Source organism: Galeopterus variegatus, unplaced genomic scaffold, assembly GCF_000696425.1.
Source record: "Galeopterus variegatus unplaced genomic scaffold, G_variegatus-3.0.2 Scaffold1014, whole genome shotgun sequence".
In the NCBI taxonomy this organism is placed as follows: domain Eukaryota; kingdom Metazoa; phylum Chordata; class Mammalia; order Dermoptera; family Cynocephalidae; genus Galeopterus; species Galeopterus variegatus.
Window position 1 is genome coordinate 78,118 of NW_007727125.1, and position 22,339 is coordinate 100,456.

Here is a 22,339-nt window from a genome sequence, read left to right on the forward strand (position 1 = left end):
TTGATGAAGAAGTGGGAGAACATATTGAAGGCCATCTAGAAGTGTTAACAAATGAGGAACTGGGAGAACTAGGTGAGTCATCTATAGAGGAAGAGAAGGATGAAGAAGAAGAAACTGACACAGAACAGCAATGTGAACATTACCAAAATTTGCTGAAGTCTTTCTTCTAAATTGCAAAGACACTAAAGGACAAAATTATGGAACGTGATCCTCGGATGGAATGCATTGAAGTCACCCATATTATCACCTAAGGATTACAACCTCTGTAACAACATTTTGATGAGTTAAAAGAAAGAGACAACTTCCAATTACAATGTTCTTCCTAAAGTTTTCAGCAAAAACCCTTCAACTACTGAGGATCCCCGACCATCGACATCATTGGCTCCTGACATCAAACTATCAACATCATCATGGCTCAATGATCCAGATCACTCGAAGCAGGTGATCCTCCTTCTTACACATCGGTAGAAGGTCAACAGTAGCCTAACACTATATCACAATGCCTATGCCATTCACCTCACCTCATCACATAGGCACTTTATCATCCTCCATCATTATCAGAAGGGTGAAAACATACAATAAAATATTTTGAGAGAGAGGCCATATTCACATAACTTTCACGGTATAGTGGTAGAATTGTGCTATTTTATTATTGTGTTGTTAATCTCTTACTGTGTCTAATTTATAAATTAAACTTTAACAGAGATGTATGGATAGGAAAACAACATAGAATTTAGGACTTTGTTCTATCTTTGGTTTCAGGCATCCACCAAGTATCTTGGAACATATCTCCCCTGGATAAAGGGTGGCTACTGTACTATCCATTCAACCAACATCTATTAAGCTGTTAATATGGGCCAAGTAACATGCTCAGCCCAGTGGGCACAAAGATGAACAGGACACCAGGATGTGGCTCCTGCTCTCAGTAAGCTTATTCATATGTTAGCATAAGAAACACCAGCATGTGGGTAAGTGCAGTGTTAACAACTGCCATGGCAGACCTAAGTATGTAGGAAACAAGGGAGGCCCAACGGCCAAACCAGCTTGTGGATATTCAGAAAAAGCTCCCTAGCAGAGGTGATCCTTCAGTGACATCTGAGAAGATGAGGGCTATTTGCCACATAGAGAGGGTGGACTGGGCATGGGGTTAGGGGTGGTGAGGGAAGAGGAAAGAAGTTTCAGGCAGAGGAAGCACGAGCAAGAACACGGGATGGAAAGTAATCACGAGGAAGACTAAAACTTCCTTTTAAAATAAAGAGAAAAAGTACTTGCCTTTCTTTGGCTTGGAGAAATCTGTATTAGCATTGTTTAGGTTAAATGACAGTAACCCAAGTCTAATGGGCCTTCTCCTCACATTTTACAACAGTGGCATAAATTCAGTGGGCAGGCGACAATCCTCTCTTGCTGTGTGCAGGTGCGTAGCTCGACTACTTGGAACTGTTAATATGATTGCTCTCGACAGTGAGATGGAGGGAAAGTAAGATGCAACAAGTAAAGAAATTCCAGCTGGGTGGAAAGAAATCATTCACGTATGTGAGAATACACAGCACAAAGAAAAGCAACAGAATGACTTTCAGGGTTTGGAAATGTGACTAAATTACATAGCTATTGTTCTGATGTTACACCTTCTCATAAAGCAGCATTCTTTTAAATTCTTTACATATGAAAATGAGAAAATTTCCTAAAAGAGTAAATGAAAATATCATCCTGAAAACATCATCCTTGAATGAAAGACATAAAGAAACTGGTGTGCAGTGTGAACCTAGCTCTGTGGAGAATAATATACACATCACAGCTCACTGAATTTGCACAGTGACTCAGAAGTTTGAAGAGTCTCCTGTGCTTGCGGTATTCCATGCACGCTTACTACTTAACCCTCCAAACGGCTCTTATCAGCCCTGCTTGACCCACGAGGAAACCACAGCTTGAAGGCTGAATGTGAGCAAGGCCAAGGCCGTGGGTCAGAGTAAAGAAACTGGCATTCAAGCCCAGCACTATCTGACCCAAGGCCCTGCATTTTCTTTTTGAAGCAGTCTGAGCAGGGCAAAAAGATCTCACTCGGTAACTTTACTAGGCACAGGGGTTAAGGCGGTTTTCTTTGTGCTAACCCGTCTTGTCATTTGCTTAGTGTCATTAAAAATGCAAAAATAATAGGAATTTAATGAATCAAACTTATAAGAGGCATAAAAATTCACATATTTAGATTTATTGCTACCACTGAAAATAAGTTATTAAGAATTAAAAGCTTTGAGTATATATTATTAATGAAAATAAAGGGTATGTCCACAACTTCAGTTAATTTGTATGGCATCTTGATAAAATAAATAATTACTATTTTCTTTGTGCTTGGACCAAATCATCATAAAATATTCAAGCATTCTTACATAACAGTTAATGAAAATTTCCCCTTAAATATACAAGGTGTGATGATAAAGTAATGAAGTCAGTGACATATGCCACTGTTTCCCTTTTGAGAAACATAAAAATCTCCTGCCCCATCCTTTAAATGTCATTTGAAATTTCAAAATAAATACAACATTGTGGCTAAAAGGAAAGAAGGACAATGATTTTGGAATATACCTCTTTAAATCACAGGTGACGATCTGTCCTGCTCGCTGACAGTCATCCCCTATGCATCAGATCCATCACTCTCCTCCCACTTCCCATTCTTCGCACCTCCAGCCATTCCTGCCTCCCCTCCCCTCATCTACATCATAGAAATGTCTCACCTTACTTTAAATGTTTCTCACCTTTACAGAGAAGATCTTATAATGAACGTCATATCCTCACACTGGCAATTGCTTATATAACAAAAAGCAGAAAATAAAATATGGCAAAGAACCGACGCATAATGAAAATAGTTCAAGATGAAAGCACACACCAGAGTTCTGGGCTTTTTCACTTTTCCATTCTGTGGCAGATATGCATCTTCCCACAGGTGGGAGACAAAATGCTATAAGTTTTGTGTGAAAACCTTTCCAGGGCTAGCTCATTCTTTGATTTGTTCCTCCATCCCTCCCTTCATCAAACATTTACTGTACAGATTTTAAGTGGCAGAGACTGTGACAGCTGAATAAAATATACATTCTTTGATTTAAGAAAGTCAAAATCTTGCAAAGGAGCTCACCGTTCAAAGAAGACAATTCAAACTCTGACCACAGCCTGCAGTTAGAAATACACATTATTTGCACTGCAATTCACTATGTACAGATTCATACACATACTCAACAAAAAAACTAAAGAAAAACTTCACCAAAATAAAACTTACTTTTACTCTATAAAATACATGCTGATATTTTCTACTCTGGTTTTAAAAAATAAGGCCAGTCTCACTAAATTCATGACTCACTATAGGGTGGTAACTTGGTCTGAAAATCAGGTCCCCAGATAGGCAGGCAGGTTGAAATTTAGTTCTCTCTCTGGGCAGCTACCAAAGGCAGTGAAGACAGTTCAAACTGGCTACAGGGAGCAGAGGGTGAGCTGCAACAGACTGGGAAGTTCTTTGCACAAAAAATGAACAGAAAGCCCTAAGTTCCAAATGGCAAGTATTCAGTTTATTTTATTTTGTTTCATTTTCTTTGGTGGCTGGTGGATACAAGGATCTGAACCCTTGAGCTGGGTGTTATCAACACCGTGCTCTGAGCTAACCGGCCTACCTCAGATATTCAATTTGAAAATGCAGAGATTTATCAAAATGTATAACTATTTCAAAATAATCTTCTGCTTAATTAATGATGTGGTTCTTGTGATTCCACTTTAGAATAAAAAAAAGCTGTAAATGAAAACAAAGGAAAGAAATGGTCACTGCCCTCTGCCTCCAGGTGACCTTGTCTGGAAGCGCTTCAGAAGCCTCCACCTTCCCCTCCACTCTTGCAGGAGGGAAGCATCACCCCATTTCGCAGTGGACTAAGAAGCTTGCCCAAGTTCTTGAGCAGTAGAGGCAGGGCCAGGACTTCAGTCAGTCTGCAGAAAACTGAAGCACTGTTTCTACTAATGACTCTTGTCATTCATCCATCTAGCCTCAAACCTACCACTGGGCATTACATATATATATATATATATATATATATATGTAATATATATATATATATATATATATGTAATATATATTTTAAAAAGATGTAACATTAGTTTTTAACATCTGAACATCAATGATAAGAAAATTGCAAAATGAAAATAATTTTGTAACACTGTAGGTCAACAAAACATTACATGCTTGTGAAAATTTTTACAACCCGCTCTTATTTTGAACCTACTACTACTGCTCTATTTGAAAAATACCTGCTTCAAAAGAAACCATCAAAACTGCCAACCTCTTTCTGTGAGGAACAGAGCAGGGTTTCTTAATCTTTTAAAAGCATCTGTTTCCCTTTTTGACAAAAATCTCCTGTCCTCCTTTTAATGCCATTGAAATTTCAAAATAAGAAAAATGTTATAGCTAAAATAAAAGTAGCACAATGATTTTGGAATATACCTCTTTGAATTACACAAGCCATCTTCTGGATACTCTGAATAACCTCCTCCACTGTGACCACCAAATACCACCTGGTAGTTGAGGATCACTGGTTTGGTGTGTTAATTATAAAGTAGGAGTAAAGAAGTTTAGAAAAGAATTTTCCTTTCCTGCTCACTTTTTATAAAGCTTCGAATCTACTTCACTAAGAGCATATCACTAGGCATTCAAAATTTCTCTTACTGTGAATTTTTCTATGTGTACCCCTCCTATCACCCCACTCTCCACCGTTTCCTCTCTCCTTTCTAGGCAAACTCATTCAGAGAGTCATGGACTAATTAGAACTCTTGAGATGACCTAGTCCAACCTTCTAATCTTAGATGAAGAAAGTGAAACCCAAAGGAGATTCAATGCCTTGGTCAGGCCACTAAGGTGTGAATGACAGACCTGGGATGAAAAGCTAAGATTGTTGATGCTTGATCACAAATAATAACCCTGTGTGACAGTAAACTTTCCACCTTCCAATGATAACAACAGTCTATGCCTAGGAATAACAATATTCTATTCCTATACTGTATATCAATACTTATACCTTCAACCTGACAAATATAAGGCTTAAAAAGTTCACTAGATTCTTAAGGAAACTAAGTAGTTCTAAGTAGTTCTTAAGTCTAAGTAGTTGAGTTCAATATTTAGAAAAATGTATTAAATAATTACAATGTACAAAGCATGGCAACAATGAAATAAAGGATGACAAAAATTACAGAATTACAAGGTAAAGAAAAGATAAAAATATATTTTCATTTTAGTTCAACCTTTTATGATAGGCAAGATTACATGAACATACGCAACCACGGAAGAGAAGTAATTTTGATAAAAGCCTTCATAATAATCACAACCTATATCTAACATATATTTAAGACAAGGAATAAATGTCATAAGACGTAAATAAGTAACTCAAAGATTTTAACTTATAGAAAGACTAAACACATTTAAGGATCCTGCGCTCTTCCTGCTTGCCTCATTTCCAGTCCACGTTGAATATCACTATACTAATTTTCCAGAAGCAGAGCTCTGAGGGGTGGCTAACCCCTACTCTTTTCTCTGTTTTTAAGAAAAGCACAATATTCGCTGTCCTAGTTTTCCTTGCAGCTGCAGATGGCTACAGAACTCATTTTGGCCCACAAGACAGAAGTAGAAGTATTCTGGGGCGTTTCTGGGAAAGTTTTTAATTCTTTATAAAAGGTACAGTCAAAAAGGTGGCACTGCCCATCCCCCCTTCTTTCTGATTTTAGTGGAGACGCAATGCCCAAGGTCACAGCTATCATCTTTCTATTAAAAGGCAACAATCAAGAGGACCAAAAACCAATTTGCCAAGGATGGCAAAACAGAAAGATAAAAAGGACTTGGGTCCATGATGGCTTTATCAATCTGCTGGAACAACTGAGACTTCCTTCTTTTAGACTTGTTAAAAAAAAAAAAAACAGCTTCCTATTTGTTTAAGTCACTTTGCTAGGTTTTCTGTTACATACAGCTAAAAGCATTCCTAAGAAATATAGCTTTAATAGTCTCCTCCCAGAGCCTAGATTCTAAACTCTTTAGCCTGACCATTTAACATACCCTGGAACCAGCCCATCTTTCCACAGTGTACTGGAGGTTTCTTGTCCATACTGAATAATTGCCCACCTCTGGACATATGCACACACATACTATGCTGCCTGTACAAAATCTACCTCTTTTTCTCATTGCCTTGCCATTACCTACACAAATTCTCCCCTGGTCCTCTTCCTCAGGCCTGTCTTCTCACCAAACTTTTCACTTCTCTAAATTCTTAGTATCATTTTATTTCTAGTATTTAATGGCGTGTATCACTTTGGATCTTCTGTTATAATTACTTATGTATTTGATATCTCCTGGCAGGCTAAGTTCTAAGTCTTTGGTTTATCTTTGTACTTCCACACTGCAAAAGTGCCTGGAACACAGAAAGTACTCAAAATATAGATAGAACAAATTAATAAATAAGTGAATAAGTGATCATTATCTCTGTAAATTAACATTTAAATATATCAGGAAATTTTAGAAAATACTATGATAGCATTTCTTTAATGAAGTTTTAGATTCACACAGATAACAAAATAACTTCTCAGACAAGGATAATTTTGTAGGTGATGCATGGTAAATTTTTCCTATGGGGTCAAAATGCAGAATGTATACTAGCACTTGCCTCCACCAAAGCATGGGATGAAGGTGGATCTGTCTGGAAGTCAACAAAAGACAGCCACAGCAGGCAGTGAAGGAAACGGAACTTTAATAGTACATATGTATTTCATACTAGTGTATCTCATGACATCATTGAGACTTACTATGAATACATTTAAAGCGCTTAGGACAGTGCCTAGCACCTAATCCTTATTGATAAATACTATTTGTTTTATTATTTACAGGGAAATGGATGCTAGACATGGGATGTAACTGACCAAGTCATGGTGGGTATAGGCACTGAGAAATCACTCACCAGGAATTTCCACTGTAGGAAACAGGTGATCCCTGGCTCTGATTTCACCAAGCAGCTAGTTAAATCATCCCATCATCTGTCCTAACTGCAGACTCTAGTCGTGAGCCTGCTGAAGCCAGATTCTAGAGGACTTGGCAGAAAATGGTAGGGTGTTTTACCTCTTATAGCCATCTGTTCAGTCCTTCACGAAAGAGATTAGCTTTACTCCAAAAGAGCATAGCTAAAAGGAAAGAGGGAAGAAATCAGCTTTCCCTAGAGGCTCTTTCTACCTGTGGTCAGCAATCCAAGAGGGCTGAGCATCAGAGAAGCACATCCCTTGCAGGGTTAGCAGAGCCAAGTTTAGTGGCAAGCAAAGCAGGAAGATTAAAAGTATAAAGTGAGATAAAACTGGGACACAGGGGAACCATGAAAACCAGGCCTCTCCCAATCACCTCCAGCTAAGCACAGCCCTAAGATGAAAGTCACTTCTACTGCAAGGACACATCCACTGGAATGCAACCTGGTGACAAGAAACCTTCCAAAATTCCTCTTCTTCTACCAAGTCAGGGCATTCCCCCAATTTGCTGAAGTGAGGGTTGTCAAAGATTTTAAAACCCTTCTATAGGCTTACCATATAATTAATACACAGATGAGAAAACTGAGGCACAGGAAGGTTAAGTGAATTGCTCGAGCACTCACAGCTAATAAACTGTGGAGCCAAGATTCAAAGCCAGGCAGCCTGGTTTCAGAGTTCATCCCCTTAAACACTTCACTATCCTGCCTCCCAATTTAGAATGCGGAGAAAGCATAGTTCAGTCTCCTCAGCTGTATGGAAGAGAAAAATAAAATTCCCAAAGTGGACCACATAAGTAGTCAGTAGCAGATCTACGACAAGAACCCAAGGGGTGTGTGAGGGAAGGGGGAAGAGGGATTTGTGGTAGAAGAGAAGAAATGCTCCCCCCAAAAGCCAATAAAACACTCCAAAATTTCATAGCCTTACATAACAGCAAGAAGCTCAAGTGTGGAAAAAAAGTGCTAATAATTGGAAATACTATTTTAAATCTATAAGCAATTCACCTATGCTAAATGTCAAGTATAAGGTGTTTATTCAGCAACAAGAATTTTGGGATATTTTTTACATTAGTAAACATGTTCAGTAAGAGATATTGAGTTGACCTTTCTTTTGACCTTAAAGTGTAAATATTAATTACATGTTTTATAGTATTTGCATCCCTTGTAGAAGCAAAGTGCTCTTTAATTTTCAAGTTTCTCTCCCAGAAAGGTTAGGTGAAAATATGATAGCATTTACCAAAAAACGAGAAAAAAATGAGCAAGAAATTATACATTAGAATAGACAAACAAAAAGAAAACCAATAAAAAGTAATTTAGATTAATTTGTCTAGATAGATTCTCAACTCTTAAAATACAAGCTTTAAGTGAAACCCTACTTTTATAAAATAAAGACCTTAGAGATATCAGAGTAAATTCATGCCATAATGAGAGATATTCAATCCTGGAATTAAACTGAAACCTAACTCTGCTTTCTTCTACGTTTCTCTTGATCTTAGAAGTTAAGAAGAAATTTCTCTAAACTGAAAAGCATGACATCCTTGTGTATATTCAAGCTATAAAGTTTCTGAAGTATTGTTCTAAGAGACTAAATCTTCCTAAATAGGCTTAAAGCTTCTATAATGGGAAACAAAAACTATGAAAAAATTATTATGTATGAGCAGAGTTAACTCAATTTTTCTAACACATATTTTACATTCATATAAATGAAACCAAAGTTTCATGAAACAATACTTACCCCTTAATACAGGCAATTGTCTCTGGTACTTTGTCTATTCTTTTCTCCAAAAAATAAAAATAAAAACCCCAACGGCAACTAACCATATGGATTACTTGACCCATCAGTGATCTTATAGTAGAACATAGTTTAAAAACACTGGTTTATACTTGAGTCTCACCAAGACCTGTGTACATTTTCACAATAACAAACAAGAAATGATTACAGTATTCAGTGAGAAACCTACCTAGAAACGTTGCCTGTAATTTCAATGTTACTACTGAAGAATGGAGAAGGAGGTGTGTGCTGACCTGCATCTGGTGAGGTGACAGAATTATGAGTGGATGCTGCTGCACTCAGTAGTTTTGCCACAGGAGGGGAAAGAAAAGGGGTCAGCCAGACATGGCCTCACTTTGCAGCAGCCCTTTGGTTGTGTTCATAAAGTCTGACTGTAGGTTGCAGGTAAATCCTGCAAAAAAAAAATGGGAGTCCAGAACTGCTCAGACAGGTTGGAGCAAAAAAATCCCTGTAGAGGGCCAAGGCCAGGTGCGTAAGAGCTGAGGGTGGCTGGCACTCTCCTGTACAAATACAGGTCCCCGTAGACCGTCCCTGCCACTGCCTCTGCACTGTGTACTCAGGCTCCATCTCATGGCTTTTCACCGGAAGAAAACAGCAAGCTTTGAACAGCAACCTAACAGTGTTTTAAGACACAAGAATTAATTTAATCTTTTATTTTTTTCTGAGCAGAAGAAACATGCCTCTCCCTCAGCCATGCCCCAGACAAAACCTTATATAAACCCCAATATATAAATAGAGCTGCTGCTGCGCTGGGGGAGGAGCACTGCAGAGAGAGCCTCACATACCTCTCCATCTCTGTCCTCATCTATCGGTCCCTTGGGCTCCTCCACAGAACCCTGGTCCTCCCTAGAACAGCAGTAATACAGCCATAATGATGCATGTTTAATGATCCTCATCAACGGCAATCAAACCACTGTCCTATTTTGTTTTCTCTCCAACTGTTGCTTGCTCCCTAGCTCTCTACAGGTCACCCTAACACAGAACTCCCTACAACTTCAGCAAGTGACATTCTACCAAGAACCTACGTAAAGCAATGTTTCTGAAAATGTCCCTCTACATTTGGCTCTCTTCCTTCTACCAAACAGAAAAATAAAAGAACATCAGCCAAACCAGCTGGGTTCTTCCTACTGCACCTCTTGTCATTACAATGCAATGGTAAGGCAAACCAACCAAACTCTTCTGATAGCCCCCAATGGAAAGTATGATTCTAAGGAAATGATCAGACTATTACAAGCTTTATTTACAAGAAATTTTGGAGACACTCAGACTCACCAACTCTAGCAGTACTTAGAAGAAAAAGAGCAGCTTTCCTGTCACATCTGATAGGTCTTGATAGTAGGCTAAGGCACAGTCAAGGGAATAAGATAAAGATTAAGTGCTGCTGTTTCTGTGCTTACCCTAGCATGGGATGCTTCCTGTAATGAAGGCTAAACAAATCATCTTTTTCTGTGAAGAGACTGTCATTTATGCTTTTAAATATGAGGGCTGAGAAGCTGAAACCTTAAAAAAGGCTGAAATTAGATAATTTATCATGCTGAGTGGGAAAAAACTGCTTCTAGTAAAACAAAACTGAAGAGAATTAAAGAGTACAGAAGTGGAGATTAATTCCTTGGAAAAAGTTATTTGGATGTGGCACACAGAAATATAAGTTTAATACGTAAAATATTTAGGATTATGATAAATTCTATTAACATACTATTGTTGGTTCTTAACTAAAAATGTCACTTTTAAAGCTTCTTTCTATAAGGGAATTCCTACTCCCCAATATATTTAATTACTTATCACATTATTTCCAATATTTTAAAAACTCAAGCTATTAACAATTTTTGTAACATAATTAACACTTTGACATTTCAAAATGATGTCTGGTAATGAAAAAAAATGGTACCTTCTCCAATTCTCGTGGTATTCGCATACAAGTGTATACTCTTTCTCTTCTTTCTGTATACTTGGCCTCGTTATGTTCGAGGAAGTACCCTCTTGTTAGTTCAGCACTTAGGAACCTCAACAATGAAAGCTCTACAGAAAAAGAAAATGACACAAAACAAAAAGAACAGTATTATCAAGGAACGTACATGCTAGATGGGGCCATAGGTAATACACATATAAAACAAAACGAGAATAAAACAAAGCAATCTGTAATTCTGTGTATAGAGCTGAACAAGTGAACAAATGATCAGCAAATATTGTTGAGAAAATTGCTGCTCTTTGTGGTGTAAACTGACAACACCACAGGAATATGGAAGGGAATGATTACTAAAAGCCAGATCAGTCAGAAGAACACTTTGTGAGAGTCCAGTCCTGGTCTTACAGGTGATGCAGGACCTGGACTGATGAAGAGATAAAGGAGGGAAAAAAAATGTATCAGATGGGTATACAGAATCAAAAGGGAGCCAAGTCACGTAACAGGCATTGCTTCAGTCCAAGAACTATACTGGGTGAACTATATGGATACTGGTGCAATTGCTTGCTTCTTAGTTCAGACTCAGAGATTCTGCAAAAGTGTCTAATGCCATTTCCCTATGTAAAGGCTTACCAACATGATGATAATCACAATAGTTACACAGAGTAAACCTCAACCAGATCTGAAAAACCTTGCTTTCCTTGGATTTTTTCATTTGCTCTTATTTCCTCTGTTTCTCTGAGGCAAATTCATCCACAGTCATCTCAGCTCAGACAAGGAAGTGAGGCTGAAGGAGATTAAATACTTTCCACTACGACTGGAGACTTGTGGTGATAAGCTTCGGTAGTAGATGTTTGATCCCAAATCTTTCCAGTGTGTGACACTTCCCAACAGCCCATTGCCCCAATGACCTCCCAGCACCCCTTACTGCACACACACCTTCCCCACTCTTACGCTGAAGGAGACCCAACTCTCCTCCAGAACTCAGGATAGCAAAAGGTTTCAAACTGTCCTCTGCTGTGAGCTGGACTTGGGGTCTTTTTACCAAAGGTAGTACAGATGTTTCCTCCAACATGTCTGCATGTAAGGGGGAAAGAGTTTATAGTAAAAAATACCCTTGAAAAGCCTTAGGAAGACTTAGAAGCAGACTTAACTTTCAGTGTAAACAATGGGTCTAAAATGGCTTACTTCCTCCAGTACTAAAACGGATCCCTAGTTCACTGAGCATAATGTCAAGTGACTTGCTTGCTTACGTTTAGGGTTTATATTTTACATAGTCACCCCCTTGGTATTCAAGGGGGATTGGTTCCAGGACCTCTAAGGATATCAAAATGCACAGATGCTCAAGTCCCTTATACGTGTATAGTGGTACACTATTTGCATATAACCAATGCACATCTTCCTATATACTTTAAATCATCTCTAGATTACTTACAATACCTAATACAATGCCTACATATCACTTCTTTGTGAGGATTCAATGCAGTACTTGGCACGTGGCAAATTCAAGTTTTGCTTTTTAGAATTTCATGGAATTTTTCCCCAAAATATTTTTGATTTGCGGTTGGCTGAATCCATGAGTGGGAAACCATGGATATGAAGGGCCAAATGTATATGTCTACACATACACACATGTACATACACTTCTTTAAAGATCAGATTCATAATCTCTTTGGAAGAGTTGGTGATACAAAGAGAGATATCTAGGATTGAACCAGACTGAGAGAAAAGCAGACTTCCTCCTGTGCCAGCCTAGTGCATGGGCAGGCAGAATCATCAAATGCACTGTGTGTACCATATTCTCTCTTTTCAGAACATTTACAGTTGAAGTCATGTGGGTTAAATGGACACAAGATGTGAACTCTATCGTATAAATTAACAGATTTCAGATTTAAAGGCCTTAGTATAACCAAATCCATGTAGAGTAAAACTTTTGGTTAGGAACTTTCTAATATGCTCTAGGCTGGCTAGAACCAGAAAAAGATCTGCTCTTTGAAGAGGAGAACTTTAAGCTGCAAATAAGAACAGCCAAAACTAACGAAAGATCAAAAATTATACTCAGTTCAGTTTTCCAATTAGAAAGAAAAAAACATTTTGATTAGCTAACATCTATAAATATCAATTATTTCATGTAAAAAGCAGAAAGATACACAATTATAATTCAGAAAGCAGAAGAGATACACAATCTTTCACTGGCCTTAGTGAACTCTGAATCTTAAACCCCAAAGCCCACCTCACCATAATCTCTAGACAGCATCCAACCTGCTGCTTCGCTGTCCCTCCCTGTTGCCCCAAACTCTGCCTTCCTGTCACTGGCACATTTCTCTCTTGGATGGCTGGCTATTCTGACCTAAGTCTCTTTGATGGCTTTTCCTTTGCTACCTGACCCCTAAGTGTTTGCTGGTTTGGCGCTCTATTCACTACATACTAACAAAATGTGAGCTACCAAGCGTCAGCCACCCTTTAGTGCTGTTTTCTCTGACATGTCCTCGGTCACCTTTTGTTTCCTATACTTAATCTCCTTGGATGGTCTTAAAACCATCATCTAAATCCTAAAATCACCATATCTTCAGTTCTGACTCCTGAGCCATATTTCCAAGTGCCTCCTGGTCAACTCTACCTAGATATCCCATAGACACCTTATCATCTGCAAAACTGAACCCCGTGTCTTCCCTACAAAATCTGTGCCTCTCCTAGAGTCCTGACTTTAGTTCATGGCATCAGCAATGAGACAGTGACTGTGCTAGAAACGCAGGGCCAATCCGGACAATCTCCTCTCCCCTCTCACCAAGCCCTACGGATTCTTCCTCTGAAACATGAACCTTTCTCTCTTTTTTCTATACTCCACTCTAGTTTGGTTCTCATCATCTCTCTCCAGATTACTGTGAAAGCTTCCTGAATGAGTGCCCTTCTTCCAATCTTTCCTCCCTTCAATCCTAACATGATCTGGCGGCCAGAGTCTGCATGCTCACACAGGTCAGGTCGGATATCATGCTGCTGAAACCCTGCAGTGGCTCTTCGTCACCTCCAGGATGAGGTCTTAACTCCTCAGTGCTGGCAGACCAGATCCCCTATGACTTGGCCCGGGGCTGTCTTTTCAGTCACACCTGCCTCTCCTGAAGCTCTAGGTCACAATTCCCTGGTTACACTACTTTTCTTCCCTCCCAAACATGTCAATCGGTTCATACTGCTCCTTGGCCTGAGAATTCCCTTCCAATTTTGCACAGTGAACACGTTGGGGCGTTGCCTTCTCTGTGACAACTGCGCTACGTTTCCCAGCAGAACCCATCCTTCCCCCTGTGTGCTCCCACAGCACCTGCACTTGCCTGTGTTTCCCTGCAGCACACTGCATTCAGTTTCTGCTGTGGTTTTCTCATTCACTTTCGCATCCTTGGAGCCCAGCGTATAATATGTGCTCAACAGATGCTTGCTAAAAGAATACATAGATCGGAGAAAGAGAAGAAAAATCATAGAGGAAAGTGTGGCGAGAGAGAGCAAAAACAGAATCAAAAAGTGAAAAGCTAAAGATGAAGTGGAAAGGCAGATGAATGAGATAAGAAAGACATATGAAGACACAAAATGGAGTAGCCAAATTACAGTCCCCTCAGGAGGTAGGCAGCCTAGCAGAACTGACACTTAGGAGAACTGAGGAAGTGATGCAAACGGCAGATTGGGTTAAACTTTTGGGGAATGATTTGTTCCTTCTGGTTATATAACTTCTGGCATTTCTCAATCTTTCTTTAACACTAAATTTCTCTATTTAAAGATGACCTATATGAATATAAAAACTGGAATTAATCGAAATGTTCAATATTGGCGGAATTGCTTAAAAAATAAAAATGTACCAATTAAAAAAATAACAGCGAGAATCAGAAATCAGAAGCGGCAAAAGAAGAGAACACCAGGTTCTCCAGAAGAGAAGAGAACCCATGATTGAGCCAGACTTGTTCTAAGACTGGGGAGTTAGCAGAGAAAGAGCAAAAAGCTATTAATGCCTCACTCAGCATAGGAACTGTTGAAGATACAGGAGCCTCTACTCTGTATGAGTGTCTAAGTGACTGTAAAGGGTAACCCAACAGGCACCTGCTCCTCAATCCCACTGAGAGAACAGGATGCTATGATACAGTCACAGCTGGTGAGTGCACTGGGTTCAGGGATGGGAGATTCTCTTTGTTCACAGTAAGTGCAAGGACAGAAGCTGGCAGCTCAGGAGTATGTCATCTGGGTTAAAGAGATATAGAAACAGGTTACTGCACAATTATTTTAATTTAAAAAAGCAAATTAAATAAAAAGGTGTAGATAGCTATACCCTTATATGTTTAGAAAATTATTCTCCATAATGGTACCTTCCCTGGTGACTGCAGATGACAGCTTTTACCATGATAAGAGTTTTGTTATGACCCATAAGAAGATAATGGGATTAGCAATCAAAAGAAGGGGGTTCTAGCACCGGCTTTCTCACACATTAGTCCTGTGACCCTGACCGAGTAGCAGATCTCAATTTCACAGGAGAAAACTGAGGCTTAGAGCAGTTATATAACACCTGTTACCTGCTTGCTTTCCACACAGGATCACTGAGGGACTAAGAGAGTATCTGTATGAAAGTCTATGAAAACAGCAAAGCATGACACAACATCTTGAACTATTTACTATTAATTTCACAAGTTCTATTGTATTAACCAATTCTGGTTTGATGCACACCTAGTTTACTGATGCACTTTCTGCAATCCTGGTTCTAGGATTAAAAGGTAAAATGACAAACAATTATATTTAACAATATAACCTAAGTGATTAATTTCCTGTAAACAGGTTATCATATGATATAAACACAGAAAGTGTTTAAACTATATTATAAATACGAAATAATGTTGTGTCAAGATTCTACCTCTAGAAATATAAGAATTTTAATTACATGCACTAATTTATATTCTACAATGGAGAATTCTCTTTAAAAAAATGATAAAAACGTAATATATTTCCAGTGCACACTTCTCACAACAGTTCTACTGGTAAGTCCATTTTGCAGATGAAAAACCAAGGCACGGAGAGGATAAGGAGGTCTCCAAGGTCACACAGGAAGCAAGTGGTAGAGCCAGAATTCAAAGTCAAGATGTCTACCGCTAAAGTGTGTGCTTTTTACCACTAGATTATTTTGCCTATCATTGTCTCAAGTGATTTTGTAAACAGGCCACTCTTTGGAAAACTAAAGCCCCTCTCCATCCCCATCCTTTCTCTGTGCCCCCATAGCACCTTGGGCTTACTTCGATGAAGCTACATTGTTCACTAGTTGGCTATCTTACAAGAATATGAACTTTTTGATAGCAAATACCCCATTCCTTTACGCTCCCGATGTCCACTCCCCAGTGAGTTCTGAATGTAAGGGTAGTCTCTGCGTACAACTAACACTATGCAAACAGGCTGGGGAATGGTTTTACAAGATATATAAAAGGAATACTAACAACAACAAGAAACAAGTTTCATGGGGTTAAATATCTGGAAAGCTTTATCATACTTCCTTCCCACCCATTCCTGGAGAAGTGGCCCTGCTTAAGGGATTAGGATCCTTCCACTTTCGGCATGAGACAGTTTACAAGTTTTTGCATAAATTACTTCATGTAATACTCACAACAATTATAAGAGCTAAAGAGAGCAGTTAAGAAACTGAGGCTCAGAGAGGTTAAGAGACTTGTCCAAAGCCACTGAAAAGTTAAGGGGCAAATTGAGAATAGAACCTGGATATTTGTATGAACTCTTAAGTCCGGCGTGCTCTCTCCCCTATGTCACAATTATCGTCCATCCATCTGACAATTATACCGAGAGAAGATGATCTAGCCCTAACCTGGCTTCAGTTTGTGCAGAAGGAGGAAGGGGAGTGGGGTGCCTGTCCAAGCTATCAAGTTAGCCTCGCTGCTCTGTCTGCTGGTCCACCCCAGCCTTTTCCTGGAGAAGGCTATATTTTGCAGGATATTACTTAATCTTCAGTGCCAAAGTGTACCTGTGTTTCAGTGTTTTTATTTGTTTTTGTTTTGTTGAACATTTGTTTCTAGCATTCTATAGACCCATTTGAACTTATCTGTTATGTGATTTTGAGTACAGTTGCCTGGCTAATTATTTAGGAAGGCTACTGTTCTTTACCTGTGTGTACCACTCTTTAAGAACTCTGATAACTAAGTACAACCTAACTTTTCCATACTCTGGTTTTTCCTCCTTAGCAAAAGCGTCATTCTCATTTGTTATGCCAAATATCTGCCTTTACATTTTAGAGCAAATCCTTTTCCAAAATAAAATTACCCAAATACATATTTTCTTTTTTTTTTTTTTCCTGACCGGCAACGGATCGCAACCCTCAGTGTCGCGCCCGCACCGGACCAGGACCGGCAACGGGATGCAACCCTCGGTGTTGTGCCCCCCCCTCGCTCAGCCAGTGAGCAGCCGGTCTGTATGTGGCCCCCGCCCCCCCGGGGCCCCACCCGGTCTGTATGTGGCCCCCGCCCCCCCGGGGCCCCACCCGGTCTGTATGTGGCCCCCGCCCCCCCGGGGCCCCACCCGGTCTGTATGTGGCCCCCGCCCCCCCGGGGCCCCACCCGGTCTGTATGTGGCCCCCGCCCCCCCGGGGCCCCACCCGGTCTGTATGTGGGATCCGAACCCTCGGCGGGAGCGCCGCCGCGCTCCCAAACAGCGCACTGTAGCAGCGCGCCACCTGGCCGGCCCCCAAATACATATTTTCTGAACAATGGCAACTTTTAGGTGCCAACCAATTTTAGTTCATTTATCCAGATCTTAACAAGAAATATCATTCAGTAAAAGTCTTTTAAAAATAGAGGTATTTTACTACTTAATTATAACATAAACAAGTGCTTCTATATTAGAACTAAAATTGTGAATATTCAATATAAGAAAAACAATACAAATCATAAATCCAAATAAATTTCTCCAGCATATTTTTAATCAATATTCTTTTCCTACCACAGAGTTGCTCTGTGATCCATTATCTTAATTGAGAAAAAATACAGTATAAATTGCTTCTTCCTCACCCCTAAAAGAAGAAATATTATGTTTACTTATCTTCTGAGAAAACTTATTGTAGAAATAAGAGCCTAGAATTTAAAAAGTGTGAATTAAAAGTGATGAGTAACCATAAATATTTTTATATGTTCAGTAATATGCCTAAATATATCTTTCTTAAAATAGCGTTGAGCATTAAAAAAATTGTAAAGTAATATGGCTGTCTGTCAGGAAAATATGAAACATGCAAATCCCCATAGTCTTAAATAACATAAAATTTCAATAAACTTTACTAAAGTTACACTGAAATATTAAATATAAGTTTATTACACAAATATATAAACTCACCCTTGTAACAAGGCCAATTAGGAATCGGCTTTTCTGGAAATCAATTATAACAGCAGTTCTGCCTTCCTAAGTCAAACGTGAGTAAAGGAACCATTTTATACAGTATATCAAGTTCCTAAAACCTTCAAAAAACTGTTTACAGTGTCATTTAGGGAAAAATGCTTACAGTGTCATTTAGGGAAGTAAAGAACAGGTAGAATATTCATGAATTTATAGATAGAAAACAGATACAAAAAGAGTAGTGACTTTTTCTAAGGCCACAGGGTTACAAAGCAAGGGATTAAAAATGGGATGAGAATACCATTAATCTGCCAGTCAATGCTATACAGTCTTTCGGAGACTTCTTTTGTGCAAGTATTGCCCAAACTAGAGCACAAATGAGCTGCTGGGGCTGAATTTTGGAGAGTAAACTAAGTTGAAGTTAAACATTTTTAAAAGCCAAGATATTGAACTGGTCAAAGACCAAAATGAGTAACTTTTGTTTGTTCATTCAGTTTACATACACTAAGTATAGCAAGTGAGAATTTTAAAAGCAGAGCAATAGTTTGTCGGAAGCAGCTAATTTTAGTCTATCTGTATGAGAGTTGTGGTTATTAAGTTTCCTATCTAGTTTTATAATTATTTTTATTTTCTTTTGTAAATAAGAAATTAATTAACTCTAGAGCACAATTTCAGAATCAGTCAGCCTTTAATGACTCATCAGGATATGTTTGGGGCCATCGGGATAACTATGTAATATATTCTATGGAGGGGGAAGACTGGCTAAATGAAAACATATTTTAATATAAACATCATATCTGTAAGAAGAACTTAAATTTCCCATTACACAAATAATAGGACATATGAACAGTTAAAACCTTTGCCCTACTCAAATCTTCTTTGGGAATTGCTAAAAAGGAGATCAGTTGGCTTTTCTGGGTTTCAATCTTTCTTCCTGCCTTTGTTCAATCTCTTTTATGAAGGTAAAGCAAGAGGTCTAATGATGGGTAAAGGCAGAGAAGCAAAGAGATGGACAACAAGTTTAAGCTCTAGAAGTGAAGAGTCACCATTAAAAAAGGAAAAAAAAAAAAAAAAGCCTCATGGCACTATAACCATTCGAATCAATAATGTTCATTCACACCTTACTTCAGGCTCTTGTTTCAGGAGCAACACGTATCCCTATGCATCTCCAACACCTGCATTACATATGTTACTTTCATCCTCACTGGAAGGTGTTACACTTATTTAATACCAAGCCTTCTGTTAAATCTCCATGGTGACTAGAACTGACTTAGATACTTCAGATACTAAACTATTTGGTAGCGGCATTATGAAACAGAGCCAAATGAATTAGGCAAGCAGTTGAGGCAAGCATGGAGTCAACAAAGCAATTCAACAACTGAACCAAGCCAAGGGCAAAGATTGCCTAATTCTTAGCCCAAAGTAGACTTGTTGGACCTAGATTCCTAAATGGGAATATGGCTATACAGAAACTCTCCCACTTAGAACTTTTACAGAGAGTCAAGCATGAAAACATAATATGTACTTATTATTTGGTCTTACATCAAAAAGGATAATAGAAGTTGGTAGTATTTTTAAGAGTAGGGGGAAAAAAAGACAGAGGAGGTGAATCTGCAGTTCTTGATGACCACTATACCCAGAGTCCAAGGCCAGGAACCACACAGGCAAGAGTGAAATAGACAATGGTCACTCAGAGAGTGAATGAAAATAGGAATGAGTGGGATAGCCATTTTCAACTATGTTCAGGTGTAAGTACTAGCATCTGAGACAAGTTTCATCCTACTGCCAGGCTGTACATAAGTCAAAAAGGGAACCAAATGATAGAAGAGTTTGAAAAGAAACAAAAAGCAAGCTTACACTTGATGTAGACACACGTCTATGGTATATACAGCTGTATATACACAAACTAATAAACATATACATTTTCTAAACATATAATCAACAAGGTCAGGTATAAAACAAACAAACAAAAAAACTCAAACACTCTGATTTTGATTTATTTTACTCGGGTGAAGAAAGTGTGGATAGCACCTAATCTGTATACCCATTTAGGGAATCCTAGGCTGATAGAAACAACCAACAAACATCTTATTTATAAGAGCCCTAAATTCCTTGGGAGAAATGATAAAGGAGACTTTGGAACTAACTGATGGTTAGGCCACGAAGACACTAAGATTATGACTTTCAAAAGGAAAAACAAAAACTGTCCTAACTTGAGGAGGGGGTCTAAATCTCATGAGCAGGGGTGCTAGAGTATCAGAGGCACGACCAGGCATAAAAAATGGACAAGTAACCCCTTAAGTGTGAGCAACTAGCCTTGGAAGACTAGTTTGATTCAGGGAGAAATGCTTTTCTTATGACACTAGGTGGTGCCACTCAAAGGCCCACTGGCTCAGGCCAGTCCCTAGTGAACAGTTTTCTAAATTCTGGAAAGGAGGGGAAGGAAAGATTAGAGATTAGTGGAAGGGAGCAGTGCTGGATTTAGCAGCCTGGGTGTTGAAGAAAGGCGAAAAGAATCCTAATCTCTAGTGAGGAAGCCTCCCCCAAATGTGGCATCAAAGTCGCAGGGTGGACACCAGCAGAGACACCAGTGGGAAAGAAGGCGGCCAGGAACAATGGCTGGTGACACCAGCTGAAATGTTCCTGGGATTCTCACCTAAGTCCTGATCCCCAAGGCTAGTGTGACAGGGCAAATCAAGACTAACTACAAAACCAATGGAACTGAGGAAACAATGAGGACTATCCCCAATTGCTAAAGCTGGAAGTGCCTCCCTGATGAAGACTTTCTGCAACTATGGGTTAAAAGTCCAGCTTTAAATATGTTAAGTAACAGTGAACTATGACGGTGAAGAATGGGTGTGTGGTATGATGAAATCTTTGGAAGTCCAGATATCCAGTCTCATCCCAGGAAGAGCCAGAGTAGGAGTGGTAGGTGTTACTCCAAGAGCTCAGGATCTGTAGTCATCCAAAGGCTCTTGACAACTTCATTTCCTCTCTATTCAAGCAACAACAAATGTTGGCTTTCCTCAAACTCAGAAATATTTTAAAGAAATTATTTATAATGATATCCGGCCACATCTATTTCAATTTGCACCAGAGTGCTTCTAATATTCAAGTCAACCTAAGTAAACAGACAGCTGACAGATTCAATGCTTTGTCTTACTTAGATCCTGCCAATTCAGAAAGTAAACACTCCTGCAAGCATCTGACAATCAAACCAAAAAAGTATGACTAAGAATTTTTAAGTGGTTAATTGAAAAAGACCTAACAAAGCACAGTCTGTACTTCATTTTTCAGAGATATGGACCTCTTCAAAATCTAACTTATGTTCAGTTCTGGGAATTGGCAAATCAATTAGGATCTCATCTGATCAGACTTCTGGCCTTTAAGTACTCCTACAGTTTCAACTCAGTACAATCAATGATGCAGTCAGCCTTATAATGTAAACATTTATTTGCATGAACTGCAAGAAATAACAGCTAATACAGCCCCTCCTGAGCACCAGAAGCAATTTTTTAATTGGGAGAAATTTAATGGGTTTATGGTCCGATTGCTGTTCAAAACTGAGAATTACTCAAGAATTAAAACATTGTGATCACTCTATATTCAATGAAAAATACATGCCCCAATCTTCCTTCTCCTTTTAAGCCTAACACACAACTGCAATATGAATACAAACGCACTTTTTAACTTTAAGAACGATAATAAAATCCTAGAGCTCACACAAAATGCATAAAACCGATCAGTGAAAGGAGAATTTGTAAGTAAGTATTTTCTTATGTAGCAAAAATTTGGGGGGGGGGGAGCAGGTTTCAGTTTAGGAAAAGTTCACGTGTAACATTTTAAGGTGTACTAAGTATTTCTGTTCTGGGCAAAACTACTGAGCCTCACGGTCCTTACCACACCGCCAGCTGCGTCTGCGAAAAACCTATCGGAGGGCAAGTTAACAGGTTTCTGTGGCTCAAGTTTGCTTAACAGAGAAGTCACCTTGGCATAAATATCCTTAGGACATCGGCCGTGCGCTTCTCGTGGCTGAGCTCCCGTGGACGCGGGAGAAGCCCGCCAACCGAAGACCTTGCAAGGGCCGTCAAGGGCCCCGGGTCGGACTTCCCCGACCGCAGCCCTCCTAGGGCGCACCTGGCCAGCCGGGGGCCTCGGGGGCCTCGGGGCCGCGCGCAGACCCGTGTGAGGAGCTGTCAGCGCTGTGGAGCTTCGGGAGCCACGGAAGCCGCGGCCGCTCCGCGTGCTCACAACCCGGGCGGAGCCGGGGCT

General features: G+C 39.4%; 1 protein-coding gene and 1 pseudogene across 1 annotated transcript in view; one reads left to right on the top strand and one right to left on the bottom strand.

The window, feature by feature from the left end:
* TAPT1 (transmembrane anterior posterior transformation 1) overlaps positions 1-10,826 on the bottom strand; it is a 53,140-nt gene extending 42,314 nt beyond the window's left edge. Inside the window, exon 1 of the mRNA XM_008574214.1 lies at positions 10,700-10,826. Within this exon, the coding sequence (XP_008572436.1) occupies positions 10,700-10,726 (27 nt within the window). The 5' untranslated portion in view covers positions 10,727-10,826. The remainder of the gene's footprint in view (positions 1-10,699) is intronic.
* Positions 10,827-20,906: 10,080 nt separating this feature from the next.
* Positions 20,907-22,339, top strand: part of LOC103591709 — a 3,414-nt pseudogene continuing 1,981 nt past the window's right edge.